This window comes from Platalea leucorodia, assembly GCF_965183815.1.
Source record: "Platalea leucorodia genome assembly, chromosome: 9".
Classification (NCBI taxonomy): Eukaryota; Metazoa; Chordata; class Aves; order Pelecaniformes; family Threskiornithidae; genus Platalea; species Platalea leucorodia.
In genome coordinates, this window is record NC_138831.1 from 10,494,132 (window position 1) to 10,513,900 (window position 19,769).

A 19,769-nucleotide genomic window follows, 5' to 3' on the forward strand; every position below is an offset into this window, starting at 1 on the left:
TGGTTATTGTCCAGTAAATGTTCAACATATTTTAGTAGGGCATTAGTAGAAAGTTAATTGTAGTGACTGGTGATTTCTGCCATGGCCAGAAATCTGTCAAACTAGATGCTCAGTGCAGATACAGTTGAAGCATTCCTGTCCCTGAAAACTTGATCTATGTAGGTAACTCAATCATGATGATTTTACAGATGATAAGCTGCTGTGTGGATGCTGATTTTTTTTTTTCTGAAGAACACAAAGGCAGCCTAGGAATAGCCAGGTACCAAACTTTGAGTGTGAAATGGATATTAAAAAACCATATTTTTCTCCAGTTATAAATAGTCTGAATTATAACTTTTATCCTCTGTATTTCTTAAGTATCCTTGCTTCATTTTCTTCTGTAATCAGGGAGAGGACTACATTGATTCACTTTCTAGGTGGCTTTCCAGCTGTGTATATGCTATCTTTTTAATTCCTTTAGGTTCAGTTTGAATTGTTCATAGAAGAACAGTTATGTAATTTCAGTGAAACTTCTAATGTTCTCCCAAGAGAAGGTGAATTTGTGAGGGTTGCCATTATGCTTCTCTTAAAACAATCTCTCCCAAAATATTAAGGAAGGAAAACCACAAAATTGCACTAAAATGGCAAAAAACACCTATATAAAACATCGCTTTCTTGTGAAACTAAGCAGAAAAACTGTAACTCTTGAAATTCAGGGTAGTGTATAGAGTTTTGTGATTTTGGGGAACAGGCTAGTCCAGCACAATTATCCCATCTGACTGGAGCTCATAGAAATGTCCTCAGTAATTTTTCCTTCAGAGGGATTTATTCTTTGCTGCATTAGTGAATCATTAGTAAATGCAGTCAAACCCCACCGCATATCACCAGAGGCCCCCGTCTTTAAAGCTAGGTGCTGCTCCCTGAAAGCCAAAGGGAGTTTTGCCATTGACTTTGATGAAAGTAGGAACAAGCCCTTTATTTGCAACTTAAAGCAAGTAGGTTAGAATTATGAAGAATGATTATTTAAAATAGCAATGATGTAATATCAGTGTCAATTCCATTATTTTAACAGATGTAAATTTGCTCTGCTCTTGAACTCTGGTGAATTTTAATGGCAATATTAAAGAGATACTATTAAGACTACTTAAAAGAACTATTTGTAAAAAGTGTCTCCAGTTAGGGGGGGAAGTTTAAATTGCTTTTTTATTCAGTCTGCACAATTATTTATTTGAATGGTTTTGTATATTACAAATTAATATGTATTAGAAGTTGAAAAGATCACATAATAATTCCAACAGTCATTGGATATGGGAGAGCTTGCACTATTTAGACAAAGCAAATACACTTCTTATCCAGCCATAGTTTAGGTAGTCTTCATCATAGGGCAAATAAGGATTTTATGATGTACATTATGGACAATGCAGATGAAGAAAGTAGTTGAAAATCAGCTGTCTAAATAACTTTACGGTAAATTTACATACATTCCAAGGCAAGTTCCATGTCAATAACTCCAGTGTTGTAGCTGGCTGATGACTACTGTCACTTCCCTGGCAGACAAAGGGAATCAAGGATTTGGAGGTACTTACAGGATCTGGTTCTAATTTTACACACAACCTGCATTCTAATGGGACGCCAATGGGAGAGAAGGAGGTCAGTGTGGCCAGTCCTGGAAAGATAACTCTTAAAACTCATGTACAAGGCGGCTGGCATCTGCTGTCTCGAAAGTTTTGTACTTTCTGTAGGGAAAGTTTAGTTGTTTTAAAACCAAGTCTAGGGCCACAGTCCAGAACTCATAAAAACAAATGAAAGATTTTGAACAGGCAGGCATTGCACAAACTAGGTTATCACAGGCCAGAGAAGAAGGTGATGCCACTTGGTATTTTTGGAAGAGAACTGGAAGAGTAATAAATAAATGGTAGAAAATGAGACTGAGAATCAGGGAAAGTCAGATTCTAATAATTCAGTACTGGCATTTTTATTAAGGGTTCAACCGTTCTGTCATTAAAATCAATGGCAGTCCTTTGTGATCTTTAATTCATCTATAGCTACTAATTTTGGGTGCTACAATTATTCCTGTTTATTTCTTGGAAACATGTAGAGCTCATCTTCATTAAGAAATGTTAGGCGTTGGCAACTGCAGTCAAGGGTCTCAGCTACCTAGAAAGCTGGCTATTTAGAATATCGAAGTATTACTTATATCTAATGTATATTTAATTTAACATTGGGTATAAAAGTTTACTTTGTTACTGTCTCAATCTGTAGGATGCCTCAGTTCCTGAAGATAAGTGGTGGCATAGGGGAAGATGAAACAAGCTTGCAAAGTTGGGATCTGAACGGTTCTGAAGTTTAAAAAGGCTCTGGGCTGAGCTTTCACTTGGTTCACTGTAGAGTATGTTCCTGTCCTGATGTCCAAGTCTAGGAAAGAATTAATTTCACACTTCTAAGTATTTGCTTTACCTCCCTCCACACCTACTAATCACTTTCATGGAGCAAATAGGCTGTTTTAGTGGTTAATGACTGAAAAGGATCTGAGACTTTCAAATGAAAAGCAAAAATTTGTCTTTTTTTTACCTGATTAGGAAAAATAAAGTGCCTAAGTGGAGCTGTACATTGTGAATCATTTGACCTAGCAATTGTTTCTTCTAAGTATTTATGCGTACAGTCTAAGAATGCATTCTTGGAAGTATTCAGTTTTGATCCAGGAAGAAATGTCTCTTTCCATTAGTTTTTATTTCCTCCTCTTGTTGCAGACAAACCAGAATATTACAAAGGGCAAATCCATGAAACTTTTTCTAACTTTCCCTCAGGGGAGAAAGCAGGCTTTTTCATCTTAAAATGAAAGTCTTTCAGTTGTGCAAAAAATACCTTTCATTTCTGTAAAAGTCACCACACTGAAAAGTCTAGGCTGACCTATTGTGGCAGGAGAGAAGGTGAGAGTGTATTTGACTGTAGCACACTTGTGTAAACTCGCATACAAGATTTAGACATCACTGTGTATAAATACAATCTCCATGGGCAAAGAGAGCTTTTTCTGTTAATGGAAGCACACCATGACTGATGTTTTTTGCTGTTATCTCTGGATATAGCAATGTTTTTTTATATTACACACAAACCATAGTGGTCAGCTGCTCGAAGTGCATCTCGTTGGCCACAAGGTCACCCTAGTTTTGACATGACTGACCCAGAGCAGAGTGCTCAGTGCAGCCTGTTTGTAGCACAGTTGACAGAAGCAACTATAGCTCAGCGTAAAGTTTTAAAACGGAGACAAATGCAGCCTAACAGGCGAGCTTGGAAGAGATCTCCTGCCAGAATTCAAACCCTGTTCTGCCAATCTGCTTGTAACTTACTGGTACAGTCTACACAGTGCTCTTGAGATTAATAAATATATAATCCCATATCCCACGGTCCATTACCACACAGTGTTTGAAATATTTCCCATTACCAAAACACAGTACATGCAGGTAAAAATATCCATGCATCTCATTAGAGGGGGGGAAAAATGAAAATATGTATTATATTGAAGCCAAGTTTTGGGCTCTTGTGCAAAGTTTGAGGGGAAAAAAAAAAAGTATTTCTCCAGGTGGTCTCTCAAGTGGACGGAGGGATACAGTTTCTTGGCTACACTAGCAATTAGAAACAGGGCAACACCGTACCCAAGATGTGGCCTCTGATCTAGGCTGAGGCATACTTAGTCTTCCTCTTCTATCAGAAGCAGATTCAGCAACATGCCTAAGCACAAGCCTAGCTTCAAGCATATGAGTAATTCTGGTGACTTTGCTCCTGAAATCTTGCTCAAAAGAATCATATCCGATGTTTGCTTTTTGTCAGCATTGCATAGGTTGTTTCAGGTTGCACAGCAACCCATAGAGTCCTGTGCTCTGATTTTCTTCAGCAATAATAAAGAACTTGTGTGTGACAAAGAGATGAAGGTGGGGCTAAAGTATGGGGAGATTGAACCCTTGGGAACAATAATACAGGAAAACTATATGTGATGAATACATGCATTGCAGACCCATGACATGAAAAGCAAACAGGACAAACCACTCAAACCTTTGTGCGATAAAATCTTTTCTTACCATTTTATAGGAATGCTTGAGACTGAAATCAGTACTGCAAAATACTGTTGGTGGAAATGGAAGAGGAACACTGGCACTATTAATTTCGATGAGCAGCTTATGTTGTCGAGGTCTCGATTGTTGACCCTCTGTTGAACCAGCTTATGCCTGGGCACAGAAAAGCAGATGTTCAGTTTGTGTACTGGGTCTGGAAGGGAGCTTGGTAGTTGCTAGACACTCTGCCTGAAAGAGGAGACTCAAATGGACCAGAGTGACTTTGTGCTTGTGAGTAGTTAAACAGGTCTTATCTACTCTTTCGCTCCTTGGGTTGAAATAATCAAACCCATAATTCAGTGGGCATTTTTTTAGGGAAGCAGCTCTGGTATAAATTTATAGAATTGTATACACTATTTCTTGGCTAAATGCAAGCATATAGAGGATCCTAACAGGTTTCTTACCATGCTTTAGGGTACCTTAGACAAAACCTGGTGTATCAGTTTCTACCTGGGATCTTTCTACTTCACTGTTAATGTAGTGTTTCTGGAAAGTTCTTTAATCCATGGAAAAAATAGCCAAAGAAATTAGAAGCCTGGAATGGGAGGTCTGTTGGTTTTCTGCTCACATAAATTGCCTGCAAAACACATGTGGCCCTTGAAGGGCTGTGTTGGGGGAATAATTCCCCTGGCAGTGCAGCACCACATGTTTCTGCTAGCCCATGCACTCTGTGCAGCTGCACAACGTATCACATAACCCGTCAACTGCAAGCACGCTAGCTTGCCATTCCAGTGGGGCCCCAAAAACTGTAAATAGCAATAGGCAAGAAAACTCCCTGAGACACAGCACTCGCTGTGGGAGCATGAATGCTTGAGCCAACTGCCCAAGGCTTGTACTCAATGCGTGAGACTTGACAGGTGGCTATGCCTGGCCCAAGGCGCTTAGTTTGTCCCAGGCTCTTGCCACGGTTGCATAACCTGGTCTTGAGTCCAGAGCCTGGGTGTCTGCCAGCATGGCTAACAAGTCACTGAGGCTTGCCTGAGGGCTGAGGAAGCACTGTGGCCTGCAGACCTAAGGCCAGACTCCTTGTAGGGTGCTGAAAATAACTGGGGCTCCCAAATCCTCTTGTTGACATAGCACTGAAAAATCTTTCTACAGGCACATAGTGTGTATGCAACTAAGATTTTACTGTTAGTCCAGTTAATATTTTAACAGTCCAAATTCTTTAATTGAGAAAAGCCTTGATTATATAGTCAGAACTATTGTACGATCCACACCTAACCTGCCCGGTACCTACCCTCTTTATGTGGTGTTGTGCTCACCCTGCCCATGGAGTCATCCCATCCCCACACAATGTCCCATCCCCACATGATCTCCTGAAGCTCCTGCTGTGTTTCCACCTTGTCTATCTTACTCTGTCCAGGTAGCCCAGGTAATGCCTACCTACAGGGATCTGAAACAGATGAGGGCACTTCTATAGAGCCAGCAGGGCTACCCAGGCAGAGGTGTGTGACCTTGAGTAACTCATCTGTAAGGTCTACCGGGTTATGCAGCAGGAGAGCATAAAGAAGCAATGTTGGACACTGGGATGTGTCAGTAGAAGGGCAGTAACAAGGGTGTTTTCTCCTGTCTCTTTGCCTCCATCCTTTCTCAAACACTTCAGGAAGTTGCATGTGAATCACTGCAATGTTGCCAGTAACAGTTGTCTTAGGCAGCCAGTGGTAAGCCCAAATCTTCATCCTAAACTGTTGCTGGTGAATGCACACTGGGCAGTGCCATTCAAGAGGTTCAAAGACTAGAAATGGCAAATGGTAATGACTTGAGCTGTGCAGCTTTGAAGAGGACTTGCCCTAGTATTGCTGGACAGCAGCAAGGAATACTGCAAAGAGGAAACCCTATATATCCAACATCTGTCCTGCATACAATAGAGAGAACAGTTCTCTCTCTGGATGCTCCTGTTCACATCCAAGTGGGCAGGAGGTGGGTGGAGTGCAGCAGAGAGCTGCCAGAGCCTTGGATCTGCTCCCCTGAGCTTCTTTCAAGAGTAACTGGCCGGGTATGAGATGGGAGATGAATCAGTTTACAATTCTCCAGTGCTATGGGAACATACCTTCTGTTGTGAAGCAAGAAGACGGGCAGTGGTGCTGTGCTTGTTGGGGTTTTTGGCAGGCAGGATGGGAGCCAAGGGAAGGATAGGTTAATGTTGGCCCAAAAGGCACTACCTAGACATGTGTATCATTTGTTCTCCCAAAGCTGATGAGAATATATCGTTACAGTTCAATCACTCATTGCTCAGTTATCTGACAAGTTTTTGTTTTATGAAAAAGTATGTTCACAGATTAAAAAAAAATCTTAGGAAAACTATGGCATTTTACATATAAAGCTGTTTTATTTTATGTGAAATTTAACTGAAATGATCTTAATGATTTATGTAAAGTGAAATATTGGGTTTTCCTTTTTCTTTCTCTTTTAGCCCTGGTCTCACACAGGCATATTAATGATTATTTGTCAAAGTCACACTGTTTGCTTACAGGGTACGAAGGTTTTTTAGACACTATAATGACAGCTTTTGATTCACTTGATAATATTTAGAATAAGCCATAAAAGCCAATCTCTGAACGAACAAACCGCTTTTATTGGCTTTTAGTGCTATTACTGCTATCATAAGTGGTAAATTGGCCTAATGCAAGTAATACTGCTGTGTCATACTTAAAAACCGCAGCTTAGTTTTATATTTTATTTATTTTTCATGAAAAAAATTTAAGGTACGGAGACTATACTATCCTTCTACAACTGTTGGTGATTCCCTCCAACAAGAGCTGGGGCAGCTTCCACTGCTGTTTGGACTTTCTTTGCTTAGTGATTACCATCTCTGATGGAACAGGGCTGATCATAAAGTTAAGGACCAAGAGTGTGAGTCAAGTGAATATCTACCTGAAGCTCATAGGCTATTTATTTAAATCATAAATAAACTAGAAAAAAAAAAAAATCATTGCTTAACTGGAAGCTGGAATGGATATATTTCAAATACTTTATGCTAGATTTTTTTATATGTCTTGTTTTATAGTGCCGGCTCCTGCATTTCGGTCACAACAACCCCATGCAATGCTACAGGCTAGGGGAGGAGTGGCTGGAGAGCTGTCTGGCGTAAAAGGACCTGGGGGTGTTGATTGACAGCCGCCTGAACACAAGCCAGCAGTGTGCTCAGGTGGCCAAGTGGGCCAATGACATCCTGGCCTGTATCAAGAACAGTGTGGCCAGCAGGACCAGGGAGGTGATAGTGCCCCTGTACTCGGCACTGGTGAGGCCGCACCTCGAGTACTGTGCTCAGTTTTGGAGCCCTCACTACAAGAAGGACATCGAGGTGCTGGAGCGTGTCCAGAGAAGGGCAACAAAGTTGGTGAAGGGTCTAGAGCACAAGGCTTATGAGGAGAGGCTGAGGGAACTGGGGTTGTTTAGTCTGGAGAAGAGGAGGCTGAGGGGAGACCTTATTGCTCTCTACAACTACCTGACAGGAGGGTGTAGCAAGGTTGGGGTCGGTCTCTTCTCCCAAGTAACAAGTGATAGGACGAGAGGAAACGGCCTCAAGCTGCACCAGGGGAAGTTTAGGTTAGATATTAGGAAAAACTTCTTCACCAAAAGGGTGGTCAGGCACTGGAACAGGCTGCCCAGGGAAGTGGTTGAGTCTCCATCCCTAGAGGTATTTAAAGGATGGATAGATGTAGTGCTCGAGGATATGGTTTAGTGATGGACTTGGCAGTGCTGGGTTAACGGTTGGACTCAATGATCTTAAGGGTCTTTTCCAACCTTAATGATTCTATGATTCTATAATAACAATAGTATTTTTTAAAATAATAAACATGTAAAATATCTGAAGACAATACATTTGCTCACGACTTTGTCTAACCAGAATGACTACCAGGTGCCATAATTGCTTTTTACTATGATTCTTTTGACTGACTTCTCCTACCTCTCACCATCTCTTCTATTGTTTTGCCCACCCCTGGAATATAAGCATGGATTTTGGATATTTAAAATTCCAGTAACCTACAACTTCTCTTTTTCTTTTATTCAGGAAAAAAAATTTATCATAGGATTTTATTTGGTTTTTTAGTATTTATATATGAGGGAAATTGTTGAGAAGAAGCAAAGTGAAAATGAGGAGGCTTAAATTTACTTTTGAGTTTCTGTTCTTTTGTCTTCCCCTCTTTTCCCCTTTGACCATGTACTATCATAGTGGACTCTTTTCAGTCAGGAATGATTTATGAGCCATGATGTAAGTTTAGGACCAGCAGTCAACATAGGTGATACATCTACATGACAATCTTAAAAGGCATTAAAGCTCAGCTTGGTCTGAGTCAAATTCAAAATTGTTATACGTGTAACAGCGTGGATTGCCCAGCATATTAGGCTTCTGTTAACCAACAAGAGAAGTTGTGATTTAGTTTAGTATTGACTACTTGGTATTCAATAAGTGTGCAGAATGAGTGCAGCTCACAAGGTGGAAAGCTGAAAGAACGGCATCTGATAGAAGTGCGTTACACGAAGCAGCCCTATGAAATTATAATTACCCGAGGATGCGCTCTGTTTTTCTAAGACTCTTCTCAACTTATTTCTAAGGTCTATTTAGTAAGAGTGAGTGTCATGCAGAGTCAGCATGAAGAGTGGGTTAAGAGAGTTAAGTTAACCTCGAAGACTCTTTCTGACTGTCAATACATAGAAGTCAGAAACCCTAGGAAGGCTAAGAGAGGAAATACCAGTCTGAATTTAGCTTTAGTGATACATAATAAGAACATGCAGTTGGGGTTGCTTTATCTTGCAACCAAGAGTGAGGCAACAAATTCTTGTTTGGGGGGAAAAGTGTAGCGTGTTTTAAATTTAGCTAAAACTTCAATATTCCAAAGCCAAATAGAACTTCATTGTGGTATACTATGTGGCCATTAAAAAAATTAGTCTAATGACAGAGAAAAGTCTATTTGAGTAATAATCACTAATTTAACTGAATGCATGCTTGAAATAATTACTAACTTTCAATATGCTGTGGGAACAGGAAGAATCATATTCCAACTTTAATTTTGGTGTCGAAGTATTTGTGGATATGTGATAGCATTTTGGCACATGTGTTAGTTGCCATGGGCGTGTAACAAAACAGACAATGTAGTGTTCAAAGGGTTTAACCCCTTTTTAACACAACTATCTTTATGAAGATCACAGCAGAAAACTCATTTCTGTAAATCTGTTGTCTGATGAGTTTGCTTCAGTGGGAAGATATTGATTTGACCTGCATTTACTCCGAAGGACTCAAGTGATCTTATTTACCCAAAATCTACACCTCTGCTTTTCTATCACAGGAGCAGTTGTATAGCCAAATAGTGTTCCTATCTGCATCTTTGCTGCAATAGCATTTTATTTCTTTTGAAACTGCATGTAGGCATATTTCAGCAAGAACAACATAATTTGTCAGTAATCAGTTCTCAGATGTCTCAACACTATCATGGCAATGTTTGTGTTTTTCTGTAGAGCACAACAGTGAGCAGTGCATCTACTTCTCTGTGGAGCCTACTGATGTATTCAGGCACAAGTTTTTCTTCCCGCACACATTTCTATACTGTGTATATTCATTTATGTGTGAGAGAAGAAAACATTATCGTGTTTAACTGCTGCAATCATAAGCACATTAAGTAGACAGATAATAAACAATCCATCTGAATTTATGATTAAGTTAATTGTGTCTGTGTTTTTCTAACGTGTTTATTCAGATTAAAGACTGAAATTAGGATGAGACTATATAATCAGGACACCCTAAGAGACTGTGTGACTCCTATAAAATAAAAATTAATTTAGTTTAGGAGGATAGCAAGGATGTCTGTAACACTTAAATATCACTTAGGTGGTGAAGAGGCCTTGTGCAATTCTCTTCAAAGAGATGAATCTCAGCGGTAGTAAGACCTATTAAGAAGCTGAGCTGACACTGAGGGCTTCAGCACCTAATTTTTACATAATTCCTTCTGCCCAGCAGGCACCAGAGTCCCAGATTCAACCTTCTGTACAGCACATGCAGAGGACCAGGTAACTGGGAGCAATAATCTGATGGGAGAGGCGAGGAAAGGAGGAATTAAAGTAGGAAAACTACTGGAAGGAATGGGGAGAAGGACCACCCCAATGTACTTATGGCTGTTCCACTTGCATTGGGCATCTCCGCCAGCCACCGCTCCTGAGGCAGAGCAGGAGGAGATGCTCTAGTCCCTTTCCACCTATGTGAGTGTGATCCCTGCTGGTGAGAGCAGCTGGTGGATTGGGCATGGCCCAGGCTCAAATCCCTCTCTGCCTGCTCTGAGCAGTGTGTTGAGACCACCTGTCAAAGGCTTTCCACTTTTTACTGGATAGCTGAATACTCTCTCTAGCAGGGACTAGAGCCAATCTCTTGCCCTTCATGCAGGTGTCTTACCTGCTGGACTGTAGTGTCCTTTCCTGTCTCTCTAGAGCAATGAGCTTTAAGTAGTCCACCCAGACATAGACACTTGGGAATCTCCAAAACACAATATTACATAGAGTATCTGATAGCTGGGGATGAGAGTTTTCTTCTGGAAGGTGTGAATTTGAGTCCTCTCATACAATCATGTAGTCTCAGCCCAGATCTGAAGTCACAGACCTACTCACTAATCACTAAGCTGTTCTGATGAGGGTTTTATGTCCAGTATTTTATTATTGGACATTTAGAGAAGTCAGTCTTAATGTCTAAGTATCTTTCCATTTGGATTTAGTTCTAAATGCTTATTTAAAAAATAGATGGAAAAATAATTCCATTGTGAACCTCAGCTAACAATGAATACTTAAATTAATTCCACTTCTCGTCTTTCTCTCCACTTTTCCTGTAATATCCTTCATAAGCAACAGACTACCAGCATGGCCAGGATTTAGGCCATCCGCTGCATTTTGTTTTGAGTACTTAGAAGCAGTTGTATTTTGGAGAATGATCGCAAATCTTCAATGAGATGATGAGAGGCATGTTTTTTTTCCATAATCTAATTACCTTTAATCTAAATATTTCATTGAACCCCTCTAATAGTAAGGATTTTGTTACACCTCTATGTGACTGCCAGTTTGGCTCTACATATCAGCATATAATCTTGCAGGCCTATAAAACACCTTCTGAAAACTGGCAATGAACTGCTTACATTCATAGTTATCCTGCCTTCAAGCTCAGGGTAAAAATGAATCAGGCCTGCATTGTGGTTGTTTTGATGGGATTTCTATCAGGGAGTTAAGTTCTATAAATGAACTGAATGCTCATTAATAGGTTTGAAATGTCTGTTTTTCATAGCTTTTAAACATCTAATACCCAATTAGATTCAAAGGTCTTACTGTCTCCCTCCAAAAGAAACTGATGATAACCCTGAGGACATTTGCATTACTACTCCAGATTAGAAGGAATACAAATAATTAATGTTTTTGAGCCTTCAGAAATGTAGGGTAAAATTGACTAAAACCAACATTGGGCTCCACTTCACCTGAAGAGAAGCAAACCACTCTGTGAAAGTGATACATGTATTGGAATCTAAGGCCAACAACATCCCTAATAGGGAGCAGATATACAATCAAACACTTAAAAATTATGAAGGTTCTGAAACACTTATCGCTTTTATTAGCACTGAATTTTCTTTATCATCCAGGTTACTTAATTCTGTTTAATACAGGCATTTTTCTGCCTTGTATTGCCTTAGATCTAGGAGACCAATTTGGCATTTGACCTTTCCCTCTATGAATTGGAGTGGTAAAAATGAGACATGTTGTTTCACTCTTTCTGCATCATTGATGCCCTAAGATGATTATAGGTATCTGTCTTAAACATACTGGGACAAATGAAATCTTTTGCAAGCCAGTTCAGCTCTGTTGCTTTAATGGAATTACTCATCACTTTGACACTGACCCTTAGGCTAAGATTTTTCATGTACCAGTTTGCCATCTTAAGTAGGAAGTGCTATGGATGCCCTTGGATATGTGGATTCTGTTCCTAACATATATGTTGCTGAGAAAATCAAGAACTAATGAGTGTTTATATTGTTATTCCATGTTTTGCTCTACTGAGAAAACTGAGAGCAAAATTCTGAATATTTTGCCCAAGTACAACAAAGAATAGAACTGGTCTGGAAAACTTCCAGAGGTGAATGAAACATATTCAGGTCTTCCCCAGCATTGGCAGTTGAATGAAAAAGACTTTTCTCTTCCTTTGTGGGACAAATTTACTTAAGGCAATCAAACCTAAATAAACCTTCGCTTGTATTTTTACAGTCAATATCCAGCATAGGAGTGTGACTTTAAACTTAATCCTACGACCCAGAGAAGTAGCACTGTCTTTACTGTACATTCATTCCACTTTTGTGGCAGTATTCAAAGTCTTGCATCTCCAAGGACCCTCCAGTTCAAAGATCAAGGACCACTCAGTTTATAAAACCATAATTAGGAGCGGTGAGCTGGGACCATCGCAGATTTCATATACTCCCTCTCCATTGGAAGAGTCTTTAAATCTGCTGTTTTACAACTTAAAGGAAGGGTTGTCTTGATTAATTCATTTGGTCATAGTCCTGAAGCTGACAAGGCATCTTCCAGGAACTTGAGCCCCCTGGGATCCTTGTCATCAGTTTTTAAATGTGCTTTTTTGTGTGTGTGTGTGTGTGTGGTGGTCTTATCTAGAAACAGTCTGCTTGGATTACAGAGTTCATCTTATAAGCATTTGACATTTTCTGTTACATGAAACTGAGAGGTATTTCTTTGCTATCGGTCTTCTGTAAAGCTTTTCGATCCAATGACTTAATTCAGGATAGAAGAAGAAAGTGAAAAAAGCTTCTGGACCCAAGTCAGCAAAATTCAGGAAACAAGTGTCCAAACATGTTTGTAAAATTTCATTCACTGACTTCTGAGTTTTTAGAAAGAAATTCTAAAAATGTCATTTAGCTTCCTAAATGTAGGGATGCATGTCAGATCAGAACACTTTGCTGAGAATAATCTCCCTGAAACCAAATTACAAGCCTCGTAATGGTTACTCCAGCCCCTGCAAACCAGGTAAAAAGCTGGAAGGTTGTGAAAGAACTGGGAAATTCCCTGAGTGTCTCCAGGATAGCTCTCCTTCTGCAAAACCAGTCTCATGGCATTATGTCCTTCCCGCTTTATTACTTATTGTAAAAGACTCTTAAAGCCCCTGGGTAACCAGTGAGAGGGGCGTGCTGGGGAAAAGGCATTTCTGAGTGCTGCAGCGTAGGAAGGTTTTGCTATTACCCCCAGGAATATAACCCCAGGACCAGGCTGTGGGATGTTTTGGTATGGTGCAGTTAGGAATGGTCTGCCTCTGTATTGGATTTCTGGGATGTACGACTAAGAAATGTGGCACAATCTCACCCAATGGGATTACTTCTGGAATTAAGGTATTATTTGAATAATGTGAATAAAGTCACTACAGCCAGGTCTATGATATGAGTAAATCTCCCTTTTCATATGAACTGTAGTCCTTGGAGGGGTGAAATATAATCCTGCACAGAGGCTCTATTTACCACTTAAGCCCTATTTTATGGTTTAAGTGCTGACCTTGTACTGACCCTCAGAACAGGGCTGAATTTCACCCTACAGCGAAAATCTGCTGGCTAGAGCAGCCGATTAAAGAAATTGGGGCTAGACTTTTTACTATTTGCAAGACAATGAAAACAGACTTATTTTAGACAAAATGTTTCTGATTTATGAGAATTTTAGTGCAGAAAGGGGCTATTTTGGAGAAAGTCTTGAGATTAGCATTTCAGTTATATTTTTGGCAGGAGAGCAAGGAAGCCATTTCATTAACTTTTCACTGGAAGTTATATATGGAGGGCATTTGTGTACACAGCTGGGCAGCATAAAACAGGAGGGCTTTGTGTGAAAATATCTGAAATGAAATTTCATTTCTGTGCAACTTGGATCTGCGTTCCTGGGCTGCCGTGGCCAGTTTTGGATGAAACTGTTGGAGGGCAGTATTAGGCCCTCACACATTTTCCCTTGTGTTTGCAATGGATGCAGAAATAGTGAACAGACCACTGCTGGCCCCTGTGCAAAATCAGTGTCACCTTTTACAGCATTATGTCAGTCAGATAAGCTCCTGCCTGCTCCCACATATCCATATGGCTGTAATCATCAAGTGATACCAAGAGATTAAATGTTTGTAAGGAACTCCAAAAGCCACATGCTGAGGCTGGTGTGAATTTAGCTCTGCTTTGACCTCCCTTCTCACCAGATGGCTGCTAATCTGGCACTAAATCACCACCATGGTGGAAAGAGCCCCAGTCCATGTGGAAGAGGCAGCTCCGTGGTTGTGGCTGTGCTATGCAAGGTGGGAGCATACCTGAGTCAGCCCCTGGAAGTGTTACTCATCCTTGGGTACTGCATTTCTAAAGGCATGTCTTGTGTAGCTTCCAGATTTCACAGGACTCTCTAATAACTGTGCTTGATTAGGAGCCCACAGAGATGTTTCTTGCCTGGGGTGTGATGGTCTGCTTGTTACAAATCTTGTGGGTGCATGAAACAGGTGGGGACACAGGCCCATTCAGAGAATGTTTCTTTAACATTACCTTCAAGTTACATTGGTCATTCTTTACTTATACATGCATATTTGTATTTTATACACTTTGTCATTTATGTAATTTCGTGCATGTCAGGGCAAAACATGTATAAGTAGGGATAATGCCTCTGCTGAGGATTCCTGCTTTGGTTTTTCAGAGCAGAAATGCAGACAACTCTGAAAATATTTCTTTGCAAACAAGCCCATGTTTCACTCTACCCTGATGGTTTGTAGGCATTGGCATGGGGAACTCTATCTCTGTCCAAAACTGCCTCCCATCTCCAATGACAAGCTCTTCCCCATGGGGAGAAGCAAGCAGAGATAACTGCCTCCACTCCTACACAAAACAGGAGTCATTGTCTGGTTTTACTCCTATGTCCCAGGCTTTCCTTGAGTTGGTTCTCACCAGTGCTAAGGTCAGACAAGCAGAAAAAGAGGCCAAGAACTGCCTTTTCTCAATGCTCTTTCATACTGATTCTGGTTGATTTGCATGTGATGGTCTGATGCATACCCTCCAAACACAGATTTTCTCATCTGTTGTGTGATCTTTAGAAATAATAGTCCTGAGGAACATGCCATACTATCAGAAAAGATTGCTGGTATAAATTCTTCACCCTGAGACATCTTGGGATGGGACTGTGATCATTTCACCATCCTCATTCACACTCTCAAGCCAGGGAATCTCTCATGTTGTCCACATCCAGACTTAAGTGTTAAGTGCCTTGGGAGGTACAGAGATGTTTTAGGACTTTCTTAAAGTCTAGCAAACGTAGAGCATGCATTTAGCAGTCTGCTTCCCTGTTTACATTTTTATAATTATTTTGTTATAGTTCTACAATCTGCTAGGTGCTGCGGAGGACCTCAGGCCCTCCACCAGAAAAAACCTTGTAGGATAAGCAAGAAATAAAAGGAGAGGGCAAATATGCCAATGTCCATTTGAAAAATACAGTCTAGGGCCATGATTATGCAGATTTTTCTCTCCAAGACTGTGCTGGCTTGTGCAGCATTATTTTTTTCCATGTCATCTTTAACTCCCATCAGTCTTCTGGTGCACTCATGGCAGGGATGCGGGAGCACAGCAGTGGGTGCAAATGACTTACTAAGAGGTGGAGGCATGAGTAGGACCGTTTAGGCTCTTCCTGCTGATATGGTAAGATACAATCCTATATGCACAGCCTAATGTTTTTCTATAATACTTTCCACAAGTCTGGTTTGGTTTCTATTTTGCTGTGTGAAAGAAGTTTTCCCTCAGAACGAGACTTTGATTTCTGCTTTTAGAGGCTTAAAGACAGAAGCAAAATTTCTTCTTCCAGAAGAAGTAGAAGATAAATAACTGGCTGCCAGAATAAACCCCCCCTCCCCCCTTCCCTTATTAAACAGCTTCTAATGGTGAAAGCCAACAAAAAAGTAATAGGTACCTTATTTTGATGTTGACCTACTGCACTATCAGTCTACGATCTGTTAATTTGCAAAGCATTAGGAAAAAAAATGAAGTCTAGGAAAGATACTAAAGCCACAGCCTAGTCTATATTTTTTGTTTATTTCTGATACTATGTGGTTCATGATTGTTTCTTTTAGAAGGAACAAATAATCAATACAAAACCATGAATAAAAATAACTTTTCTTTAAAACTGGTTGCTAAAAGAACATATAGTCTTCTTACTGTGCCTGACGGAAACAGTACAAGTCTGTTCTCCACAATTCATTGTTTATTGGAATGCCTGAAATCTATACGTGAGGTATTTTTAAAACATTTAAACATAGAAGTTAAGCTTCTGCTCCAGACAATTTGCTTTACCATATTCTAAAAAACCACCGTGTACCACAGAAGTGCTTAAAGCAAGGAAACAATAACAAAATTTTTAAAAAGCAAAGTTCAATATAAGATAAAATAATGTCCATATTCTTATCTCAAGGAAAATTTCCCTTCATTATGAGACACATTTCAGCTGTTTATTGACTCAGCTGCTGTACAAGACCTTCAAGGCCCAGTTCTGCTCTGTGGCACTTTAGAGAGAAGAGGTGCCAGTAGGTAGCATTTCGCTCTTTCTGGAAAAGATTAGCTCCTCCAAGTACAAAACGATCAAAACTTTTTACTAACGATCTAGAAACTCTGGGTAGTGTCTCTCCTTAGGAAGGGGAGAAATGAAACATTGTGGATTAACATCAATTAAGTGAAAGGAACTCGGGAATATACAGTTGTGAGAGATGCCACCTGACTACTGGAGTAGGTCTGGACCAGAGGATAAATAACCGTATGGAACTCTGAGGGCCCATGCCATCAGTCTTATCCTGCTCAGAGACATGGACTAGTTAAAGTCCCCTGTACCTTTATACCCCTTTTGTAACGCTGCATCTCTCTTGTCCTCTATTCTGATGCAATAAATATTCAGTTACATGTTTCCTGTTTACAAGCTAAAGTGCAGTGCTGTCTTGTACAATCAGACCCAGATCTCACTCAGCTATATCGCTTGCTGTGATGCTCAAACTGCAAATCTTCTGCTTGCAGAGTTTTTACTGAACTTAGGTGACACCTTGCAAGCAGAGGATTTTGGATGTCCAGCCAGACAAAACCCGTGTGGTGGCCAGTCAGCTCTGCTCGAGCATGCAATTTTCATTCTGTGGAAGTGCTGCATAAACAATGAAGACTGCAAGGCCTACTTTATTGCAGCCTCTCTTGCAGCTAAAGGATCCAACGTACAATTAACTACATGAGCTTAAAATAGTGATGCACGTTTTACAGATGACATAATAGTGGCTATAAATGAGCCTTTTCCTCAATACCTTCCTAGTTAATGCTTTCAAAACATCAGGTCAGTTGTTGAGTCTTCCCAAAATACTTTTGTTAGGATTAGAATATAACTGTTCTCATTAAAAACAACAATTTGCACCTGAGCACGGATATTTAATTTGTATCGTGCATTTTGAAAGTCTCTGAGATTCTATTTAATTAATGCTCTTCTTGTGTGTATACTAAATACAATAAACTAACTCTGCTATGACCAACAAACAAACATAAAGATATAGTAAGCTATGTACTAACTTGATAAGTCAATTTTTCCAGTAAGAAATGTGTCCTAAAGAAGAACCTTCCTTCTTTATGTGTACAGGCATATGCGATATCAAAACCTTTTCAATTGTATGTCTTCTAAATAGTTTAACTAATAGGATGTAGTATTTGAAAATACCAGTATTTAACACAAATTATTTGCTTAATACCTGTCATTTTTCAGCCTTTAAAACTGGAAAGGTCTCCTACACTTGTTTTTTATAACTTCTCTGAGTCTATATTTCATAAACCGCTGACAACTGATGCTACTTTATTCTAAGATAACACACTGCCAAATCCAAAGATTCATGGTTGATCTTTACTCGTGTTTGAGAAAACCAAACAGATATTAATCCTATTCAGTAATAGTTTGAGTTAATAAAAACTTTTCATCGGAATTAAGATGATGATCCATACTTCTTAGTGGCTTATAGTTCAAATAAAACTTCCCCAGGAATGCAAGGATATTAGAAAAATGAGCTTTGAGGTTGCTTTAAAATTTGGCAGTTTAGGCCTTCCTGCACCATAAGCAAATATGTATGTTTTGTACAAGTCAAGCTATGGAATTTATGCGGTAGAAATTCCTGGCCATATTTAAGCCCGTAAGGTATTCTTATGCCTTTTTCTTCAAAAAAGAATTTTTAATAAATGAGAAATATCTCTGAACACAAACCAGTAACTAATAACTCAGCAATGTAACTTACCTTTTTTCAGCCAAGAAATATTTTGCTTGTCATGTTCAAAACTTTCTGCTGGTTTGATTTTTACCTTGTCTGTCTCAGCTTCTGACATCTGTGGGGGAGAAAAGAATTTTGGGATGTCAAGTTCTTTTAAAGAAAGTTTCTGACAAAGAAATATGTTCTCTGTTTAGGTTCCTGCTATAATAAATTGTACTTACTTGCACAGACACATTTTTTTTTTTTTCTGCAGATTATTATACTATGGAATATCTCAGTCATTAAATTTATGTTCTGTTCCTAAATGCTTTATCAATATTACATAGTTGCTGTTTGTAGATGGATTCTTTTGTAATGTAACTATAAATTACATTATGAAATGAATGAGTGATATCCTCATGGCATGCTGGTAATAGATGTACATATAACACACAGAATAGACACGGTCTGGCTAAAAAGGAGGCATCCAGTCTGCCTGTTTATAGTGGTTCAAAGTTGCTATAAAGCCTGCTGTCAGATAGAGGTATAATTATGTAAATAATGATAAATATTTATAAAGGCAACTTGAACAAAGTGTATTAAAAAAAAAATCTTTACTGCCACTTACGACAATTTATTTGCTGTAATGCGAAGAATCACATGCAAGTTACAGTACCTGAGGGTATTATGTATACAGTAGCTATCAGCCCATACACTGTGGTTTACTTCCATTGCCTGCTAGGAATAAGATTAGGCTGTCTGGGCTTCTTCTAACTGCTTTATATTTTCACTGAATCCAGTTAGCTAAAGCATTTCTCTATTTTTACCTGTATCTTCCAACCGGAGGTGAAAGCAGCAGGGTTCAGATGCCGAGGAGTGTTTTTGGCCGAATCCCTCGCTGTGTGTTGATGTCCAGCATTCCCATACACTGACAAAACCGAAAGGATGAGCAGTGCACTCTCTGCTTGCCTGCTGTGTGGTGCTAGATTTGTCTTGCTGCCAGAATCAGCCAACTTATTGCTGAGGGTTTTTTTTTTCCCCCTTTTTGTTTGCATGCACTTCTAGAGCTGGGTAGGGTAGGGAAGGAGGGGGGTAATGAGCATCCCGGCACTAGTGGAGTGATAAAAAAAAATCAAAAGCTTTGCAAAAAGAAAAATTAGTTTGGAAAGGTTATTACTGCAGTTCATAATCCAGTGATTCTGCAAGAGGAGGAAGAAAATAAAAAGGGAACCAGGAAATTAATAGCGACAAATCAGATAAATGTGTCAATGTTTGGCTAGATGTAAGTTAAAATACTGAAGGATGTAGAAATTAGACCCTAAATATCTATTTACAGCTGCCACTTTGGCAAAGAAATGATCTAATCCTGCGGGGAGCTGAGTGCTGTGACCCTCTCAAGCTCAGGAGAGTGAAATCCATCACCACGCCGGAGGGCAGGTCGGCAGAGCCAAACA

The 19,769-nt window shown here is 39.7% G+C and overlaps 1 protein-coding gene across 1 annotated transcript in view; it reads right to left on the reverse strand.

Moving 5' to 3' along the window:
* Positions 1-18,451, reverse strand: part of MDFIC2 (MyoD family inhibitor domain containing 2) — a gene marked incomplete at both ends in the record, with an annotated part of 49,192 nt that extends 30,741 nt beyond the window's left edge. The window contains one exon of the mRNA XM_082322767.1: positions 18,364-18,451. Coding sequence (XP_082178893.1) covers positions 18,364-18,451 — 88 coding nt within the window. The remainder of the gene's footprint in view (positions 1-18,363) is intronic.
* Positions 18,452-19,769: the final 1,318 nt, after the last annotated feature.